This window comes from Abrus precatorius, unplaced genomic scaffold, assembly GCF_003935025.1.
Source record: "Abrus precatorius isolate BTA unplaced genomic scaffold, Abrus_2018 Scaffold1, whole genome shotgun sequence".
Taxonomy (NCBI): Eukaryota; Viridiplantae; Streptophyta; class Magnoliopsida; order Fabales; family Fabaceae; genus Abrus; species Abrus precatorius.
Window position 1 is genome coordinate 6,228,702 of NW_020874291.1, and position 22,184 is coordinate 6,250,885.

The 22,184-nt window shown below is 36.5% G+C and overlaps 1 protein-coding gene across 4 annotated transcripts in view; it reads left to right on the top strand.

Annotated features, from left to right (window-relative positions):
• The window catches only part of LOC113856037 (HEAT repeat-containing protein 6), a 63,848-nt gene that overhangs the window by 23,107 nt on the left and 18,557 nt on the right, over positions 1 to 22,184 (top strand). For 2 of the 4 annotated variants that reach the window (XR_003502856.1, XM_027487662.1), the window contains exons 14-26: positions 326 to 423; positions 862 to 1,044; positions 7,518 to 7,769; positions 11,407 to 11,502; positions 11,577 to 11,671; positions 11,775 to 11,838; positions 11,922 to 12,006; positions 12,126 to 12,199; positions 12,386 to 12,622; positions 12,699 to 12,772; positions 16,721 to 16,827; positions 19,877 to 19,995; positions 21,034 to 21,111. Coding sequence is in view for 2 of the 4 variants with exons in the window: in XM_027487662.1 (XP_027343463.1) it covers positions 326 to 423; positions 862 to 1,044; positions 7,518 to 7,769; positions 11,407 to 11,502; positions 11,577 to 11,671; positions 11,775 to 11,838; positions 11,922 to 12,006; positions 12,126 to 12,199; positions 12,386 to 12,622; positions 12,699 to 12,772; positions 16,721 to 16,827; positions 19,877 to 19,995; positions 21,034 to 21,111 (1,562 nt within the window). In the remaining 2 variants the exon portion in view is untranslated. The remainder of the gene's footprint in view (positions 1 to 325; positions 424 to 861; positions 1,045 to 7,517; positions 7,770 to 11,406; positions 11,503 to 11,576; positions 11,672 to 11,774; positions 11,839 to 11,921; positions 12,007 to 12,125; positions 12,200 to 12,385; positions 12,623 to 12,698; positions 12,773 to 16,720; positions 16,828 to 19,876; positions 19,996 to 21,033; positions 21,112 to 22,184) is intronic. The other 2 variants (XR_003502857.1, XM_027487674.1) reach the window with 2 other exon arrangements.

Consider the following 22,184-nt stretch of genomic DNA (forward strand, 5'->3'; position numbering starts at 1 on the left):
TCATTAGAAAATTTGCTAACATGGTAACATTTATGTTCCTATGATTGTGTTATCTTCTCTAAGTACATGCTTTGAGATCAAGAATGTAAACCTGTTTCCCATTGTTAGAAAAATTGCCTATAAAGTTTTGTTTTGTTTTTGGATATTGGTCACTTAGGTCAGTCAATATCTACATGTACGTTAAGCCATTAACTCATCAGGATGACTGATCTATTTAGATTCTATGTTTTGCCACAAAATATTGCTGGTTAGCTTTCTGGTATTTTGTTGTCATGTTTTATTATTCATTGGTTTAGATTCATGTCTGCATTTGGCTTTCGTCTAGGTTATATTGAGACTGGAAAGAAGTCAGGTGTTCTGTCTATGTTATTTGAATATTCAATGCAACGGAGTTGTCCAACCATTTGCCTTGAGGCCCTTCAGGTATCCTCATTGGAAAATTTGAATATTTTTGGCATGGATTGGTGAATTATTTAGTTTTTACCAACTAAAAATGGGGATGGTGTATTTGGTTTGATGAATTTATGTGTTCTGATGAGCCTGTTTTCTTTGATTTCCATTTTTAACCTGGACGTACCTTGTGAAGATATCTGCCTAAATGACAATGTTTGGTCTAATATTGTATTAAAATATTGTAAAATATAAAGGATTTTTTTTTCTGGAAAAGGTTAATGAAATTTGATGATATTAATGTCAACTGTAATATGCTTGATTCTGAAGGCTAACTGGTATCTTGTCTTTGTTATTTTGTAATGGAAAGTTACTCACATAGCTGTGTTTTATCAATTGATTTTTCAATAGAAAGTTGATGTATGTGTATCAATGATAGTCTATTGATTTATTCTGATTAACCTTTTACAGGCACTTAAAGCTATATCCCACAATTATCCTAACGTAGTGACTGCATGTTGGGAACAAGTTTCTGCTATTGTGTATGGCTTCCTTAGCGCTGTATGCCTTGAAATTCCTTCCTGGCAGTCAAGTGAACATGTTGGTAGTCCTACTTCATTTATTAGTGAAAAAGTTCTTGTCACTGCTATTAAGGTAGCAACTATATCCTTCCTCTTCATAAATGCTAAATCCTCCCTATATTAGCTTCAGTTCCGTTTCTGCCTTTTTGATTAAATGATGTATAACAAGTAATCAATTAGATTGTAGAAAGTGCATGTGTTATATATCCATGGATGTTAATTGGTGTGTTTGCATTCTTGTCTACCATATAGATTTTAATGTTCCTTCCATACTTTATTGTGTTAGAAAATGAAGAACTAGATGGCTCAAAAGTTATTGTTCTTTGATTTTAAGAGTGGTCGTCATGGAACAGTGCAAAACAGGGACAAAGTATTTGACCAAAATACAAGCAAGCAAGCCTTATCCCACTAGATGAGATTGCTATATGATTCACATGATGCCATTGAGCTCGGTCAAAAACTAAAGTTTTGAAATATTATTAATTAAAAGATTTCTTTTAATAACTTTATCTAAGGTTCTCCTAGGTCTTCCTTTACTCCTTTTTATTGGAATGGAAGTTATGCTATTAACTCTCCTTACTGGTCCTTCCGAAGGGCTTCTTTGCACACACCTAAATCACCTAAGACAGTATTCAGTCATCTTTTACACTATAGGTGCTACTCTTAACATTTTCATGTGGAGGATCATTTCTTATTCTGTCCTTTCTCATGTGACCACTTATCCACTTTAATATTTTGATTTCTGCCACTCCCATTTTTTCTCTCATCTTATTTCTTTAAGGCCCAACATTCACTACCATATAGGACAACTGTTTAAAATTTAGTTAGTAAACCAAGGGACGACAACATTAATTAAAAGCATAAAGCCCAACCTATTCGCTTTTTATCCTACCAATGTTGCCTAATGGTGGACATGGCAGTATGATGTGGCAGATATTTGACAAACATGCCATATAACGGCAATGGTGTGGTGGTTTTCATTTGGCAGTCACTATTTCCATGGCACAAATGTCTGTTTTGGTGACTAAGGCGAAATAATGGCTAAATCACCTTAGTATGTTTGGAATGAGGTATTTTAAGAGGGTAATTCAATTTTTAAGGGTATTTAAAATAACCTGTGCTTTATTATGTTGTTTTGATTCTATTTTTATAAAGAATTTAAAATCTTGAGAATTGTTGTGGGGGATTCGAATTAACGATAGAAAAAACCCAAATTGCTGCTAAATAGGAAGAAAGCCTGTGTGGAGAAAAGCTGCAATCCATGTTAGTCATCTAGCATGTCATCATAGTAGGGATATAGAAACAATCTTTTATGGTTACCTATGTAAAGATGTAATGCTATTTATAATATTACTTTAACTGATTAGAGATGAAGTTAGTTTGTTGGTTAGGCTGTTAGCATAGCATTAAGATACTTTTGACCATTAATTACAGCTTTCATCAATAGTACGGATAGAAGCAATCTTTGATGGTTACTTTAACATATTAGAGGTAAAATTATTTTGTTGGTTAAGTAGAGGCGTTAAGTTGGTAAAAGTTGAACTCACATTTGGAGTCAATTGTCCGTCTTGAACTGCAGTCCTGAAGGAAAACAATCATTAGTGAAGGACACTTTACATTTGAATTTTGATGGTACAAGATTTTGGAACATAAAACAATAGAAACAGTGAGAGAGAGAGAGAGGGAAGGAGATAAACAATATACCTTTAGATTATGCTTGTGACATGGTAAATAACCCGAAGTAGAAAGAGTAAATATTAACGACTTGTTACTAGTAAATTATAATGGCCCTAGAATAAAACCCATGGGCTTAGAGATGTGATGTGAGAGGCACTAGGCAAAGGAGTTTGTGTAACAAAATCAATCAAACCAAAGGCTTAATGTTCCTCATACCACTCAAGCAAGTTAGTGAGGATATTTTGTGAAGCTATCTTACTTCAAAGGGTGTAAAGACGTAATTAGAGGGAAAGGATGGCATTTTATGGGATTTACCAAGACAACAGTATGAACAAAAATCAAGCTCAGATTTATTAATGGAAGAAACATTACACAATTTTAGAACAGTTTTAAGCACTTAAGCACTAGGATGACCTAGTCTGGAATGCCAAATAGAGTATGAATCACTTGTATTAGATGCAACATTTACAACTGAGGAATGTGAAATAGAATCTGAAACAACAGGATTAATAGTGTTATGCACAAAGGCAGATGTTGAATTAGACTTCTTGGAAGGCTGAAGCTGGTTAGGAAAGTGACAAAGACCATTGCGCCCCGTTGTGCGTTGAAGCACATCCTTAGAAGCCTGAGATTTGACAATACAGAAAGAAGGATGAAATTGAAAAACAGAGTTATCTTTGTAGAATTGACTGACACATGGAAGGAACAAACAATAAATTCTTAAGACAAAGAGAAACAAATTTATTAAAAGGAGAACAAAGGAAGTTACACCTGAAGATTTAATGTCTATATCTTTACCATTACGGATGGTGATTTGATCAGGGCTTTCAAAGGGAGTGACATGGTGAGTGTCCTGAGAGACATTGGTTACATGGTGAGATGCACCAGAATCAGGGTACCAGCTATTTGCAGAGGCAGAGGAAGCACTTGCAACATTGGCTTGGGGACTGGGCGAAGGAGGTCAAAATTGAGGAGATGAGGGATAGTATAAGATGGTGTAAAGGAAGGAAGAAACGGGTAATGAGGGTAGACTTAAGATATGGAGGAAACAAAAAATTGGGAAATGGGGGAGGGGTTGGGTTAGTTAAGTGGGAGGGATGTTGGGAAGGGCAAGGTGAACGATTCTGTTTGGGCTGAGACGGAACATAGCTAACATCATGGTAGGAGAAAGAAGCCTCATGACCAAACTTGTGACAAATTTGATGTTGAACATCAGCATAACATCCATGACCACAACCACTTCCTCGGCCACCATGACTAAAATGACCACCACCACTGTGACTGTGAGCAGTATGAGACACATTTCCATAACCAGAACTAGAAAACGGAGGAAGCACGTGTAAGATTAGCGTGAGCTGCAAAATCTTGGGAGGAAAACGGGGTACCTTCAGCTACATGCACAGTGCCAAGTGTGTTCTTCTAGACTTCTCAAGACGCGATTCTTGTGCAAGAACCAGCAAAGAAACGTCATCAACAGTGAGAGGTTCCATTTTCAAACCAATAACTGTAACCACCGTGTCATATTCATGTGGCAACCCATCAAGAATGATATCAATGTGTTCACTTAGTGAAACAAAACCACCAATGGATAGCAAAGAATCGAGTAAAGTCTGAATATGAAGGAGATAAGCAGTAATTGGGCGATCATTAAGCGAAATTGTACTAACCTCACCACGAATTTGTTTTTTCTTTGCATGAGCAATGGAAAGAAAATGCTCATGAAGCTTGTCCCAGACATGCCATGACATGGAGCAGTGTATAAGCCGTGGAAGAACCGCTTTAGAGATTGTTGACTGAAGCCATGATAGTAGCAATTGAATGGTTCTCCCATAACTGATATTCAGGTGAATTTGTATTGCGATCTTGATCTTGGTTTGAAGGAATTTGTGGAGCAAGAATGTAATTGAGTAGGCCATGACTTTTGATGACTGGCTGAACCTGCGATCGCCAGAAAAGGTAATTCGAATCAATGAGCTTAGCAACGACAGTATGGGAAAATGTCGTAGAGCAAGCAACACAACTTTTGGTGTTGGTGGTGGGGGAGGTGATGGGCAAGTGCCATCAGGGTCATCATTAGTTGTGGATGTCATGAGAAAACAGATGGATCGAAACTAAGCTCTTGATAACATAAAAGAATGTAAGGAAGCAAGAAAAGAGAGAGAGAAGAAAAAGAAACTCTGTTAGGAGTTTTTCAATATATTCTTGAGAGATTGTTTAGATTAGTACAGAGATATATATAGTTGGAGTTGAGTGCTAATAGATTCTGTAACTAACTAATCAAAATAGAAAAACCGATGCAAAACTAATACAACTAAAACACAACTAGCTAAACTAATACAACTGAGTTATATACTCTAATATCTCATATCAATTACATTTATGGTTTAAGTATAACTTATAAAGGTTAAAACAATCCTCATCTTATAAGCTAGCTTTTGTGATTGACTTATGCTTAAGTTCAAATTTATGATGGTATTGGAGCCTATAGATTTGATATTGGGTCACCCTTGATTAGGCTGAAAAAGTTAGCCTCATGCATTGTTGCAGTGCAATTAACCTGGCCTTGTGGATTTCCTAACAAAACCTATCTGATCATGGCCTTTCTAGTGTAATATTAAAATGAAATTAGTCATACAATTTTCATGCTCCAAATGTCTAATCTTGAATGTGAAGGGGTGGGTTGATGTTCCACTTTGACTATAGATAATATAATTAAAGTAGAACTTATAAAAGGGGGGCAAACTCTCAAGATTGCCCCCTTTAAAAAACATTCCAGCTTTTAGAAAGGGAGAACAAACTTGCCCTTTTGCTGTGATTCGCAGCGCAACAACCACTACATTGAAACGTGATGTGACGGGCCGCTATTGACTACTATGCCTCAAACCTAGTTTTTCATGAGAGGACCAAGGACATTAAGATAAGATAGATTACCACTTCATTAGAGAAAAGATCTTGTTTGGAGATATTGTTACTTGATTCATCAATTCTAATGATCAATTGACAAAAGATTTTGCTAAATCCTTAAGAAGGCCTTAAATTGACACCTATATGTAATTGTTTAGATAATTGAAAATTATATATTTGTTTTGTATTATTATTATTATTATTATAAATAGATAGCTTTGCTATGTATTTTGTTAAGATGTCTCACATTGGTTAGGAATAGAGCCAGTGTACTCCTTATAAAGGTTAGGGTAGTCTTCCTTCTATGAGCTGAGTTTGACTCAAGTTTCTCAACATCGTATAGCCTATCCAGTTTGAATGTTGGGCTACACACAGATGTCCAGTCTTATTGGGTTCCACTCTTGCAGATGTTCAGTCCTGCAAATTTCATGCATTAGATGTCCAGTCCTGGGCGTGAGGGGGTGTGTTAAAATGTTTCACATTGGTTAGGAATAGAGCCAGTATATTCCTTATAAGAGTTAGGATAGTCCTCCTCCTATGAGCAAGCTTTTAGGAGTGAGTTAGGTTAGGCCCAAGTTTTTCAACATATTCAAACAGAAGGATTTAGCCTGTCTTCTCGTTTTTCTCTTTCTCAACAATTACTTAGATAGGTGTTATTTGTGGTAAATTGTAGTAGAATATTTTGTAATTATTATGTAGTCATTATAAATAAAACCCTTTACTTTGTATCAAACACACTAATTTCACTCAGTGTCTTTCAATTTCTTCTCAGCATGGTATCAAGAGTCTAACAATTACTTAGATAGGTGTTATTTGTGGTAAATTGTAGTAGAATATTTTGTAATTATTATGTAGGCATTATAAATAAAACCCTTTACTGTGTATCAAACACACTAATTTCACTCAATGTCTTTCAATTTCTCCTCAGCATGGTATCAAGAGTCTAACAAGAGATAAACCCTATTCTATGTCTTATCCAGTGGATCCACTGCACATTGTTGACTTTTTTTTTTTTGCTTTTTACTGAATCTGCTATTTTTACTTCATTTTGGTGCTTCCTTCCTCCCGATTTGGGGTGTTTGGCACTGTTCTTCCACCTTTTTTTCCCCTTGCTGCCCATGGCGTCTCTAAGCCTTTGAAGGTCGATCTTGCTATTTTCACAAATCACATCTCTGCTCTCCTCTCTGCAGAGATGTTGGATGATAAGAATTATACCTCTTGGATGGTAGTAATATGTTAGAAATTTATATTATATTCTAGATATACTCATAGACATAAATGGTTTATTGATAATTTATACATTAAACGGATGAATATATCCAATTATATGAATAATGACTAATGGTTAGTATCTCATTAATACAAATCTCACAATAAGTAAAGGTATAAAAAGAATTTAACCATTAATACATCAAAAAATAGGTTTTTGTTTCTATAATTAAGACAAAAAATATTAGTAGTTGTTCCGATAGAAAGGACCGGAGAGTATTTAATTAGAGATATGCTGGAAGTAATGTTAATCAAGTTTACCTTGTGTTGGTGGTAACCATTCTTTGAACAGTGATAAACTTTTCTTTCCAATTTCATTGATTCCATCTGAAATTATTGTCTTGTTATGATTTCCCAAATTTGATCCATTTTTCATTTCAGTGTGAGCATGAACTTGCTTCCAATGTGCTTGTTTTTAGTACACACACACACACACACACATATATATATTAGAAGTTCTATTAATTTATTATTACCACTACATTGTTCATGTGTCTTGGTGTCTCATGGACCATATAGTGGTGGATCTAATCTGTATTCCTTTTATGTGCATTGAAAAGGATTAAATTTTTAATTTGGACTTTTTATTGTAAATTTTCTTTTTTCTTAATTTGACCAGTATATGGGATGCCATTTCTGAGCCATGATATCTTCTATCTTTTTTGGTAATGATAAAATTTATATAAAACTTTTAAGGTTCTAGATGAGTGTCTTCGGGCAGCATCTGGGTTTCAAGGAACGGAAGATCTTTCAGATGATAAATTGGTGGGTTTTCCTTTTGCATCTGATTGCATAAGGATGAAGAAAGTGTCATCTGCTCCCTCATATGAGCTAGAATGCAAAGATGACAATATTGTCAACTTTGAAACTTATGAATCTGGCATTCAGCAATGGTGTGAGACAATTGAGAAGCATATGCCTCTTATCTTGTATCACTCTTTGGCAATGGTGAGAATTTTCATTTCTTTGATAATATCACTTGATATATTTTGTTTAATACTAGAGAATTGGGTCATGTTTGCCAACTTGCTTCGGTGACTTTATTCAGATATCTTGCATCTATTTATTTTTTCTTTTGGTTTTAGGGAAGTGAGGTTTTAACTTTTATATGTACATTATGAGCGCATCTTGAGCCAAGCCTGTAAGATAAAAATAATACCTTGGCTTTGCTTTCCTACTGTTTTTAAAAATTTTTGTAATATAAGATACTCATTTAAATTATCTAATTACTCTCTATCTAGTTTCAACCATAGAATTCACGTGATGGTAAGGGATTTATTCAAACGAATAAATGTTTTTGATTATTAATAGAGGAGAGTAAAACTAAGTACATGTTACTGTTATTTTCTGTTATGTGATTTTTGTGATGTTAAGTTATGCTAATTTGGTATGATGTAGATGAAGTAACATTCACCTTGTGAACTAATCTGGTATGAGACACATTAGATTTTGTGAGATAAGAATGTAAAGTGATATGCAATGCCTTACACCTTATGAAGAATGTTAGATGAGTCACCTTTTGCCTTACACATTAGAAGCTTGACAAATAGCTTGCAATTGTGGTTTGCGTTGTGTGTTAAATTTAATTAGTCACTCGAGATATGATTTACAATTGTTAAGAGTAATGGAAATATTTGTAAATAATAAATATGGATGTTACATTATAAGTACATAAAACAGTGCCATAATAATTTGGTATCGGAATTGCATAAAAAGAAGTGTTACAGTGACAGTCATTACTAACTGTTGAGATTAATGCACGTAAATAAGGTAACTATGAAAATAGGGTAACTATGTAATTAGTGTGATTCTAGATAACAAAAAATATCATGTAATTATTATTCACATGGATTCATCCTATGTCTTCTCATTTCTCTCCTTCTCAACACTTAGTTATAGGCTGAACATGTTGTCAGGTGTCTATCAGCTTCTAGTATATGCTGTCATTCTGAAGATCTAGTTAGTTAAATCATTCTGAGTATTCTGAGTCTAAAGACTCTTCCCTTTACTTTTCTCTCTCTATATATCAGTATGTTGATTACAGAAGTTTATCAAAATTAATCCACTGGTCAGTCCTTGATAAAGTGTATTTCCGGTTTCGCCTTAATATGCTTAATTAAGTTGTATCAGATTGTGAGCTATGCCAATAGCATTTTTTATTGTTGCAATAGTCACATTGGGGTATTACTCCAACTACAGTAGGACTATTTTTTTTATTTTTTTTTTAAATATTGCACTGGGAAAGCTGCGGGATCAGGTGTTGTATTGGAAAAGTTGTGGGGCCAGGTAGGTCGTGCTGGAAAATCCACATGGCCAGGTTAATTGCCTTGGAAAATTCCATGGACAGGTTTTTCTTTCTTTTTTTTGTCATGGGTGGCCCATTATTGAATCTACAGTAAGCTTTGATACCATCTTGAATTTGGGTTAACGCCTAACTCAACAATAAAAGCTAGCTTGGCCGAATATTGAATCTTCTATAGGCTTTGATGCCATCTTAAATTTGGGTTAAGGCCTAACTAAATCCTGAAAGCTAGCTTGTAAAGTGAGGAATGCTTTAACCTTTATAGGTTTTACTTTAGCCATATCTGAAGTCTATGTGGGACTTCTACAATTTCAATAGTTTGCTGTCTGGTCTTTTTAAATAACTGATAGAAACAAGGTATCTTATTAAGAAAACTTAGGGATGAACCCAATTACCAAATGTACAATGCAGAACTTCGAGGGTCTGCACCTCCCAATGCCATAAAGGAAGTGTGTATTTCATTTTTGCATGATATTGCACTGATCTTCAACAGTTGGTTTGTTTGGTGAATTAGTTTGAATAAGGCACATTGCCTATAAATAAGAGGGGAGATTAAAGAGGAATAGAAGGTGTTTTTTGAAAGGAAATTGGGGCCTTTATGGCATTGGGAGGTGCCTCTGCAGTGTGTTTTGTAACTGGGGTTCATCCCTAATTCTTCTTAACAAGATACCTAGTTCCTATCAACTAGTATCAAAGCTCTGTTATTGGAGCTGTGGGTATTGAGTTCTTGAAGATGATTCCAACATTTGATGGAAAGGAGGCCTATTGGTGGCTGATCCAGGTTGAGCAGTATTTTGAAGCTACTGGAATGCATGAGGAGGAGAAGTTATCAAAGGCAGCAAAGGCTCTAAGAGATGATGCTCTCAACTCGTGGCTAGCATGGAAATGGTGCAACCCATGTGCAGACTGGTGGACATTTGTGAAGGCACTGATCAAAAGGTTCCAGCCAGAGTATGATTTTGATCAACCAGTGTGGGAAGAGGTGCAACAGCATGGGGACCCAAGAAATAGAAGCAAAGATGACAATTCTTGGGTGCAAGAAAACAGACCAGACGATGAAGGCTTAGAGAAAACACAACCAGCTGCTCAAGGACATAAAATGAACACAAGAAAGTTACAAGAATAGGGAGAAACCCAACAAGATTATGGACAAAGAATTAGAAAACAAAGGAAAAATGAAGTTCTTGAAATTAAGAATCAGTGTGGCAGGGACAGCAAAGGGAGGGGTCTTTCTCTAGGTTGCAAAGAGGAAACAAAGGTTGAGGGAAGCCCTATCTTTGTCATGAGCAGAAAGCCTAGGATTGATCCTATGACAACAACTGAGGGTTTGGGTAGTGTGAACATCCCACCACCTCTGCCAAACCCATGTGATTCATTTTCTTCCATGAAGTGGGGTGGATCAACAGCTGTAATGAAACTTTGTTCCTCAAGTGAGGCAGGCAAGATGCTCCTCCTACCTTAACCACCAGATTGTGGTGCATGTGTGGAGTTGTGGTGCATGTGTGGAGGCTTAGGCTACTACGGTGATGGAGATGAAAGCAGATCAAGTCATCATTCCACAATTTCAGGGACAAACGTACCAAGTGAGGAGAAGGGAGCATGGTCAGGGAAACTTATGCTACTGTTGCATCTCTAGCTATGGTGGAAAAGAGACAGTCAATTTTTATGCTTTAGATAGTGAGACCTTGGTGGAATTATGTAATCCTTCACCTTGAGGACGAGGTGAAGCTTTAGGGAGGGGAGTATTGTTAGGTAACCCCCATTAATAGTCTGTCTAAATAGATTACTTAGTTAACCCCCTTTAGTAGTTAGTTAAAATTAGTTAATTAGTTACCCATTAGGTGAGTTAGTTTGAATAAGGCATATTGCCTATAAATAAGAGGGGAGATTAAAGAGGGATAGAGGGTGATTTCTGAAAGGAAATTGGGGCCTTAATGGCATTGGGAGGTGCAGACCCTTGAAGTTCTGCAGTGTGTTTTCTAATTGGGGTTTATCCCTAATTCTTTTTACTAAGATACCTAGTTCCTATTAGTGTGTCAAAATACATTGGTTAAGGCTTGAATAATCCTCTTGAACTCTTCCTTAAAGTTAGCTTTTGGGGTTGAATTTGGCCATGCCCAAATTCAAGATCCAATAATCTGAATTTTTCCCTTTTGCATATGTTATGTTTCTGTTTTTTAATTCTTTTTCCCCCCCTATTTTATGGAAGAAATTATAGTATTACTGAATGAATAATTAGTGCATCTTTAATGAATCTGTCCCTTTTTCTGTATTTCCCGGAAGGTGAGAGCTGCATCAATTACGTGTTTTGCGGGTATGACTTCTTCTGTGTTCATCTCTTTCACTAAGGAGAAGCAAGACTTCATTTTATCTTCCTTAGTAAGTATTGATAGAACTCATGCCCAATGCCATTGGCATTGTACTGAATTGACTAACTTGCTAAAATTTTGTAGGTGCATGCTGCTATACATGATAATGTGCCATCAGTGAGATCTGCTGCCTGTCGGGCCATTGGTGTCATTTCATGTTTTCCACAAGTGTGTCAAAGGTTATACTAAAGCTTGTAGTGTCAATTTTTATGATTTTTTTTTTTTAATCTTTTGCATTGTATTCGTTAGAGTATTAACGAAAATTCTCAATAATCTCTGTAGTGCAGAGGTACTTGACAAGTTTATCCATGCTGTTGAGATTAACACTCATGATGCCCTAATCTCAGTAATATCTCCTTCAGTGTTTTACTCTACTTATTCGTACCCTTTTTGTTACTTAAGCACTAATTCATTGTTTTCTCATATCAGGTTAGGATAACAGCTTCGTGGGCATTGGCAAATATATGTGATGCTATTTGTCACTCGGTCAGAATCCTTCCCTTTGGACAGATGGGTGAGCTCAATTTGATGTCTGTGATGGAATGGTCAACGATTTAGTGTGAAGACAATTTCTATTTCTTCTGTCTTGTAATCTCTTTATTTTCGTCCTTTTATTTTGAATTTTTGATGCAGATTCAAACTCTAACCCCCAGCTGATTGTATCGTTGAGTGAATGTGCTTTGCATCTTACCGAGGACGGAGACAAGGTAGGTTTTATTTTGTTATGTATCTTTCAATTCATATCTTCTATATTGATGAAATGTGATTTCACCTATTCTTCTCCTATGATTATTACTCTTAGCTAAGTGTTATGCTGATTATCTGACTCCTTTGACAATACAGTTATTCATTGTTTCTTGTTTTATATGTTCTTCCCTTTTACGCATTACCAGGTTAAATCTAATGCTGTAAGGGCTCTGGGGTATATTTCAAGAATCTTTAAATGTCCAACATCAAAATTTCAAGACATGTCAGTGGACTACCGTGACCAGAAGATTGGTGCCCATCTCACTAGTGAGAATCTACTGGTGTGTCCACAGCATTGTGCATCGGATTCCTGGCACGATTTTCATAGGCTAGAGAGAATAGTTAAGGCATTTCTTTCTTGCATTACTACGGGGAATGTTAAGGTACCTTAATTACATTGTTCTAATTTAATTCTGAATAAGTTTGATTTCCACTCTTGATCCTTGAGTCTTTTACTAGGTCCAGTGGAATGTTTGTCATGCTCTAGGCAACCTATTCCTCAATGAGACATTGAGGCTGCAAGATATGGGCTGGTATGTGAGAATGAAGCACATGTTTCTTATGCTTTCTCATTTACAATATATTATCTTTTTCTTATGCTAATTACTAGATATTGTAATCTGTAGCATCTACGAAATGTGCTTGCATAAGGTCTATAATTACAGCACTCAAGTACAATCAGATTAGTAATGAATGAAAAAAACACAATTCCTTAAAACTTTTTTCCCCTTTAGCATGGTATTAATTCTCTAAGGCTATGTTTGGGAGTTAGGTTTAGGAGGAGAGGGGAGGGAAGGGATTAGAAGGGGTTTGTGGTTTAACCTCCTTCCCTCTCCCTTCCCTTCTCCTTCTCCCTTCAAACCCTTCCCCTTCCTCCCCCTCCTTTGTTTGGATGTTTAATATTGAGAATGAAGGGTGATAGGGAGAGTTTAATTATATAAATAATTTTAAAATTAATATTTTTATTTTTTTAAATTTTTTTTAAAAAATTATTACTTGAAAAACTAACATTTTTTTTTTAAAAAAAAAAGTTAAAAAATCCTATTTGTGAAATAGTATGAAAGAGTGGGAGAGAGAAAACCTCCCAAAATGGGAGAACTCAAAAAATAACCCCAAAACCTGCCCCTCCTAATTAAGCAACTTCCAAACAAGATTAAACCCCTTCTAACCCCCTCCCTCCCCTCCCCTCCCCTCCCCTCTGAAACCAAACTCCCAACATAGTTATCAATAGCGGTGGAGCGGAGTGGTGCAGTTCTACTATGGTGACCCTATAGCATTGCGGTTCAATGTTGTGGCTGTTGCGCTGCGAATAGCGGTTGGAAATCGTGGCTGTAGCGGCCACTATGCTGTTCTCCCTAAAAATTCCAAATCTGCCCTCTATTTTTTTTAACTTTGGGGGCTTTTAAGGTGGGGCAGTATTGGGATTTCAGCCCCCCTTTATTTTCTGAATCTTCTCCTTCCCTCTTGCAAACCCTAGCCCCTCAACTCACCTTTCAACTCTCCTCTCATTTCTCCTTTCATTTCATCTCTTTTTTATCTATTTCCCCCACTGGAGTGTGGCCTTTATCTCTGACGAGGCTTCTAACAGAAAAGGGAGGTTCTCCGGTCATCTTCATCGTCTCCGGTGAAGCCTCTAATGTGACCCAGATTATTGTCATTTTTTTCATCTCTTGTTGTCTTGTTCAAGGTCAGTGAAGCTTCCAACATCACCCAAACACTTTCCTGTCATCTTCTCCATCTCTGGCGAACTTTCTAGCGAACTGCACATTTTCCGATGATTGAACTTTTTTTATTTCCCTCTTTGTTTTGATTCCCCTACTTTGTTCTGTTTCAAATTTCAATGCTTCAAGTAGAAGCAATGGCTGCTCCTGCACCCTTTGCTTTTTGTTATTTATTTCCTTCTCTAATTTGAGTTTTCTTTTTACGTTTTTATCCAAATTTGCATATTAGTTTTATATTTTTCAGCATGTATGTGTGTATTAAAACTTCAGAATAGCGGTCATCCCGCTACCCCTATCCCAACTATAGCTTTTTTGAGGTTGGCCGCTCCGCGCCTCTCCGCCGGGATTGACTATTATGACTCCCAAACATAACCTAAGGGGAGATCCATATTCTTCCCTTTGCACCACAAGTGTGGCTTCATCATATATGTCAATCAGATTAGTAATGAATGAACAAAAACACAATTCCTTAAAACCTTTTTCTTTTTAGCATGGTATCAGTTTACTAAAGAAAGATCCTTTTTCTTCCCTGTACCCTGCAAATGTAGCATCTTCACTTTCCTGAACATTTTTGGTACTGTCCTCCTGGATCAGCAACCTCCAATTCGCTCAAAAAAATCTGACCGGCCTATCTGCAAATGACCCTGTGCCATGCATTCCCATATGATACACCTCCATGGCTTGGTTCGATTGTTTGAAGACTCATGTACTGGTCCTTCTTGATTAGCCTTAGCATGCTAGATCATGCACAACATTATGAGCTGATTCATGTGCTTTAAAGGCTTTCAACGTTGTCATTTCTTCTCATAGCCATAACTTAGGCTCCAGGAATTTTATTAAAATTTTTAAAAAAGCATTATATCACCTCACCCGAAAGTTATCCTTGATGTGATAATTAAATCCCAAATGAACTTTAGATAAGCTAAGCATAAAATCACATTATTAATGGCTAAATTGAGCTAAGGAAGCTATATAATGTCCATATCCATGCCCAAATAACTCCAATTATGGATGCCATCAAACAGTACCCAAAGCATGAAACAATTGAGAACAAAAACTTGCCAGCCATGGAGAGACAAATGAGAAAAAGCTTCTATAGGGCTTATTAAGAAGCTTGGACCTAACTCACTCCCAAAAGCTAGCTCATATGAGGAGGATTACCCAAACCTTTATAAGGATTATTTTGAATCTATTCTTAGCTAATGTGGGACATCTTAACAGACCCTCCTCACACCCAGGATTAGACATCTGATAAAGTTTGTAGGACTAGACATTTGTGTGTTGTGTGGCCTAACATTCAAACTGAATAGACTCTGATACCATCTTAAGAAACTTAAGCCTAACTCACTTCCAAAAGCTAGCTCATAGAAGAAGGACTACTCAAGCACTTATATTGGCTCTATTCCTGGCCAATATGGGACATCTTAACAAGGCTTTAAAAAGATTCCTTGGGAGATTTGTATAACATGGCAGAATATTACAAAAGGCACAAATCACCTAACGCCATGTGGAAAAACAATCTGTTTGAAAAAGGGATGGACTGACAATCACATATTTTAAGATCAGATCCACATAGAGGTGGCCAAGGTGAACAAACTAGTGTTGACAATGTCAACTGTAGGAAGCAGTGTTGTCAAATGGCGGCGTGGTAGTTTTTAAGCCTGCCGTTAAACCGCTTCCATTATATGGCCTTTTTACATGGTGCACCATGGCGGCCGTTACACGCATGACGGTAACGGCGGCCATGGTAGAAAACCTTGAAAAATGGCGAATTCAGTGATTTGGGCCCAAACTCGACCCAGACCAAGGGTGACCTGCGCAGAAAACTTAGGTAAGTCCTCTTCTTCGTCACTCAAAACTCTACTCCCTCATCTCAGAATTCTCTCTTCTCTAATCTCTCTCATCTCTGTTCGTCTCCAACTTATTTCTATCGTCATCTTCTCCGATTTCTCTTTGTCTTCGACGTAGATCTGAACTCGTCTTAGATCTCTCTCTTCTTTGACCTATTACATGTTTTGCTTGCGGCCGCCATTTTGTTGTCCATCTTCGGTGACCTCAACCTCCATTTTTGGCGACTAGTCCTCCATCTCCGGCAACTTCAACTTCTATTTCCAGCAACTAGTCCTTCAAATGAGGGAATGGAGCCACCCCAAACCAAAGACAGAGACGGCCCACTAAAAGAGAGAGAGGAAGATGGATATTGGAGAAGATAGCTCGAACAAAAGTGGAGAAAGAAAGTAGTGTGATAAGACTATTTTACCCTTAAAAAAACTTAAAACATAAGGCAAAAAGGGAAATCTAAATTTTTTTAAAAGGAAAAAGTCTTTTTACTCTTATAAAACTCTGAAAACTGTGGGACAGAAAAGAAAAGTAAACATTTTAATTGGAACCCTAACAAGAATAGTGGAAGAAAAGATAAATAAAAGAAGATAACATAACAAAAAATTTAAAAATGTTTATTTTGTATTGAATTATGGGTGGAAGCTACATGTGTATTGAGTTAACTTTTTTTTTATAATTTTTTATTACCTATATATAGTATTTTTTATATATTTATTATAGCCGCCATAATTCTGCCATAATCCGCCATGGCGGCTGCCATAATTTTATAGCAGTTTTTTAGGTTTCCGCCATGACCTGCCATCCGCCATTGATAACATTGGTAGGAAGTAGGTAAACAGAATATCCATTCATATCCATTACATGTCTGACACAGAAATGTATAACTATCAAACAATGTTTCATGCTGTCTGTTTGCAGGTCTCCAGATGTGTTTGGTATTCTTCTGCAACTATTACGTGATTCATCAAATTTTAAAATCAGGATACTAGCTGCTGCAGCATTGGCTGTGCCAGCGTCTGTGCAAGGTAACATTTTATCTTACAATGAATTTCTATCAGTTCTTTATTATCTTGTTTCTACTATCACCAAAGAAGTGCAGAGACTTCTTTGCCATTTTTGGAAATATATTTGATTAATTCCTATGCAAAAACTTTAAGTTGGGGATAAGTGTTAAAGATATAACAACAAAGGCATTATTCCTATAGGCGAGGTCGACTATATAGATCACATAATGCTATAAGGTTTGGTCAAAAACTACTCAGTTTTGAGAATCTCTGTATTTCTGTTATTAATGTAGTTTACCATTCTTTCCTTGTTTATAGAAATCTGATTTATTGTGTAAATAAGGTAATTAGGATGAGTTGGAAATACTCAGTCAATCCTTATAATCAAGGGATTTAGTTTGTACAAAATGTAATTATAAATTCAAAGACTGCTGAATGACATGAGAGCATTTAAATTTACCCTAAATTAGTTTTGTACTTGTCTCAAGTTGGTATCAAAGCTCAAATCTTGTGGGCCTCATAAAACAAAATGCACAATCTAAAGACCGTCAATCCTAGTTATCCCAATGTCTGGCCACCATTTGACCTAACACTTTGGCACTGGACCCAAAAGTCTCCAATTGGCTGTCCCACCGATCGTTGCCATCTCCTGGCAGCCCACGCACTACCATGTGCGCCAAACACTCAGCCTTCGTTGGCACACCCTGTCTCTTAATGGGAAAAATTATATGGATTGGCAAGCTATGGTGGAAATCTGCTTTTTGGGTTAAGGTCTCTCTGATCATCTGACTAAGAAGACAAGACATTAATCCCACTGAACGAGATAAGTGGAAGAAGGCTGATTATCATTTGGTTTCACTACTATGGCATTCCATTGGCCCAAAGTTGTTAGTTCATTTTTGTACATATAAGACGTGACAATATATGGAAGAATGCTCCTAGTATTTATTCGAATGATGTTCAGCATCTCTGTGACATCGTACATAATTTGGCTGCACTTAAGATGATAGATAATGACCTCCCATCATATTTGAAAAGAGCACAGTCCACCATTGATGAAGTTAAGTTGGTCTTGATAGTTGATGACCTTCAGAAAGTTGTAGACACAGTTGATAACATGTGCATGGTGTTCGTCCATCATGGCCTTCACAAAGATTTTGAATCTGTTCAGAACTAAATTCTGTACCTACAGTAGAGAACCTCATTGATCGACTATTGTGTGTTCCCTTTCTAGAAACTATGTCTGGAAATGGTTCCTAACCAGTTTTGGAGTCTTCTACATTACTTTCTAATATGACCAGCCGTGGAGGTTGAAGTCGTGGTTGAGATGGTGGAAGAGGAGGTCGTAGTTCTGGTATTCTTCCACAATGCTCTTATTGTAAGCGAATGGGCCACACCCAAGATAAGTGCTATTCTTTGATTGGGTTTCTTGAGAAATCAACCAACAAACTGAACTTGGTAGAGACAATGAGAATATTTTCAGACATGAAATATCAGGAGTACATCCAGCTAAAGGCAGGAGCACAACAATCTTCCCCTGCCATAGCTCAATCTGGTAATCCTTCCCTTTTCTCAAAACTGTTACAACCTAAAACAGCACACCACATCACCCTTGCTGATGGTTCAAAAGCTAATACCATTGGCATTGGACAAACTACTCCTCTTCCTGATTTATCCTTAAATTATGTTCTTGTATCTCGTTGTCCCTTTAATTTGGTCTTAGTTAGTCAACTCATTCATTCTCATAATTGTTCCATAATGTTTGTTGCTGAAACTTTCTCTATACAAGACTGGAGTACAGACAGATAATTGGAGCAGGATCTAAATCTTGTGGTCTTTATTATTTCCAACCTCTATCCTCTGTTGTCTGCGCTGTTATAGATTCCCCTCTTCTCTTGCATATTCGTCTAGGTCATCCAGGTCTAAATAAATTGATGAAAATGGTTCCTCACCTCTCTCATTTGCAGTATTTGGAGTGTGAATCATGTTAGTTAGGTTAACACATTCAAGCCTCTTTTCCAAGTGCTGTCCATGGTCAAGCAAAATCTCCATTTGATCTCGTTCATTTAGATGTGTGGGGTCTGACTCGTTTTAATTCTATCTTAGGATATAGGTACTTTGTTATTTTCATTGATGACTACTCAAGATGTACTTGGATTTTCTTAATGAAAGAGTGCTCAGAATTATTTACAATTTTTCAGAATTTTTGCAGTGAAATTCAAACACAATTTGGTTGCTCTATTCGTTTCTTGCATAGTGATAATAAAAAAATAGCCTTTAAATCACACCAAACATTTTATTAAACTTATCTTCCTTTACCAAAAATAAGAGCACACAATAAAGCACATAGCTAGAGTAGTGGGTGGGAATCACACAAGCCCACAACATAACAGTGAAGGACACAATCACACAACAATGGACAAAGGGAGGAAAAACCAGAATACGTTCCACTGGCACCAGAGCACGCTGCAACAAGAGTGAGGAGGCACATAGGTGCTTTGGGGGAGAAAGGAATAGGCACATATGATTAATTCCCCTTTGTCATGCGATTTTGCAAATGAAGGGACTCTTTCTCCTAGCTATGGGTTCCTAGACAACTCTAGAAATGGTTTAGAATGGGTTTTGGCAGAAGAGTTGCTTTAGAGCCTTGATGCTCCCTTGATCATTACCTGTAATCACAATTTCATCTACATAAACTACAAGATAGATATATTTGTTAGAGGGTGAGCATCGGAAGAATATGGAGTGGTTTGCCTTGCAGTGTATGATTCCAAACTGCTGTATAACTTTATACTAGGATCCTAAAATTATTCTCATACATTGATTCCTTAACAGAATCAATTACAAGGATCTTAACTGTCAAAATCTTGTACTATAGACCTTATTCTATCATGCATACTAAATGGACCATGATTTATTATAATCTACCATAAATAAAACCTTCATTTCCATTTACGTTTTTATCTACTTTTATCTTAAAATGTATTGGCTTCTGATTAGTTTTCATCGTTCACAATTTTTAGTTTGAAGCTTTCATCTGAATGTAACTAGTTCTCTTGTGCTTTCACAGATTATGGTCAATCCTTCTCAGATATTTTGCATTCTGTTGAGCATGTAATGGAGAATATAGATGAAGACCAAATTTCAAGCCCATCAAATTTCAAGTACAGGGTGTCATTTCAAAAACAGGTCATACTTCATATTCATCAATGCCATTTGGGGTTAATCATGTTGGAGTGGTCAATCAAATAGGCATGAATTAAAACTGTTGTGATTCAAACTAAGTAGCATTGTTGCCTTGTAGGTCTAGGTATAGTTGTATTCACAATTAAACTTGCTTTTGGCAACATTTAAAAGGCTTTTGCTACAATTTTTGGAATGTGATGACTTGCACACTCTTCTTCATCTAATAGCTTACGCATTTGGGATTGTTGGCTCTTGACATGGTATCAAAACCTCTATTATTACCAAATAGGCTCGAGTTCCCTTATTCTTCTGATAAATGTTGAATTTAACTACACGCTATAGGGGTTTGCGTTGTCCACAATTCAAACTGAAAGGGCATTTGTATGAAGTGTCATGTTAGAGACGCAATATAAATTAAAATCTATTCATGTATCTCTAGGTAATAGTTTATGGGTGTGTTCAGTATAGCATTGCTGAAGCCAAACCCCCATTTGTAGGTTGTATTCTGTCTGGAACGTCATCCAACTATTGTGTTGCAATTTTGATGCAAAACTAAGTTTGAGCTTTCAAACTTCATTTTGACTCCCCTGATGTGAACGCTACATTTTGTTGCTTTTGCATTGAATAAAATCCTGCTTTTACTTGTATTGACAAAAATATCCATTAATCTTAATATTATATTATTACTATTTTAAACATCAAATCAGAAAGAGAGATGCTATTTGTACAAAAGATTTGTAGAATTTTTGTTGCAAACTAGAGAAATAGGAAGAGAGGAGAAAAAAAGGAGTGATAAATCAAGATGGGTGATGTGATGGGAGACGATACAAAGAAATTTATTGTTGTAGAAATTTGTTGTGAGAACATTATGACCGAATTAGAAAAGTCATTTAGTAATTAGACATGTCAAAGCTAGAAGGCAATTTATATAAACTTTAAATAAACTTCGAGTTCTTATTATTTTATCTTTATCATAGAATCTTGGAGTTGTGACATTCATCAATCTGATTGCTTAACTGAATTCTTTATTTCTTGATGCAGCTTACCATGACAATGTTACACATTCTACGCTTTACCTCGAGCACAAATGATCAACAGCTGAAAGATTTTCTAGTGAAGGTATTTATTCCAATGTGAATGGGAAATTATAGTGAAATACAGACAATGAAATTACTTGCCAGACAACCAAAATCAATATTTTGGGTTTGGATTTATAGGAGTGCCAGCAGGTATACAGGCTGTCTTCCCTGTTTCCATTAGCAAATCAGTGATATATTTCTGCTGAGATATGAAGATCTCTTTCCTTCATTGTGCCACTTCAATCCCCAAAAACTATTTCAGTTTTCCCAAGATTTTGATCTTAAATTCTTTAGCCAAGCACTGACTCAAGATCTGCTGTTTTTCCCTTTCATTCCCTGTCAATTAATGTCATCCGCATGCACTAACTGAGCTGTAACTCCCCCTGAATCAGAATATTTGATGAATAAAGTATGATCCCTTCATTTTGTTTGTATCTCAAGACTTTCATGACTAGTAAACCTTCCAAACAGGCCTGGGAAGATTGTTTCAACCCATACAGGCCTTTTCAAGCTTACTGGCAGCAAAATTAACACCATATCCTGGAGGTATTTCCTTATAAATCCTCCTCAAGCTCTCCATGTAAGAAAGCATTCTTACATCAAATTGCTGCATCTCCCAACCATAATTGGCAACAAGAGATAGTATTGCTCTAACTGTATTCATCATAGAAGCTAAAGCAATGGTCTTGAAGTAATCTTTTCCATTGATTTCAATGAACTTGGCAACTAACCTTGATTTGTAAGGGAAACAAGCGTAAGCCTGACCCGTCCTGGTTCTTAAATAGCTGGTCTGAACATAGCCCAATTATCTGTTACAGGCTCTTTTTAAAGCTTGGCCTGACCCATTTATAAGCCTGGTCTTGCCTAAATTTATTATATGTTGTTTTATGAGGCCTATAAATAGGACAAAAGATCTATTAACCCAAGTAGGCTTGCATACATAAATGGGCCAGCAAGCCTATTTACTTAAATAGGTCGACTGGTCTATCAAATTAAGATAAATAATAATTTAAATATGCTGACCTTTAGGTGGCGGTTTTTAACCCCGTCGTTACAGCGTTACCGTTTCTGGCATTTTTCCATGGCAGCGCCATGGTGGTAATGGCGGCCATG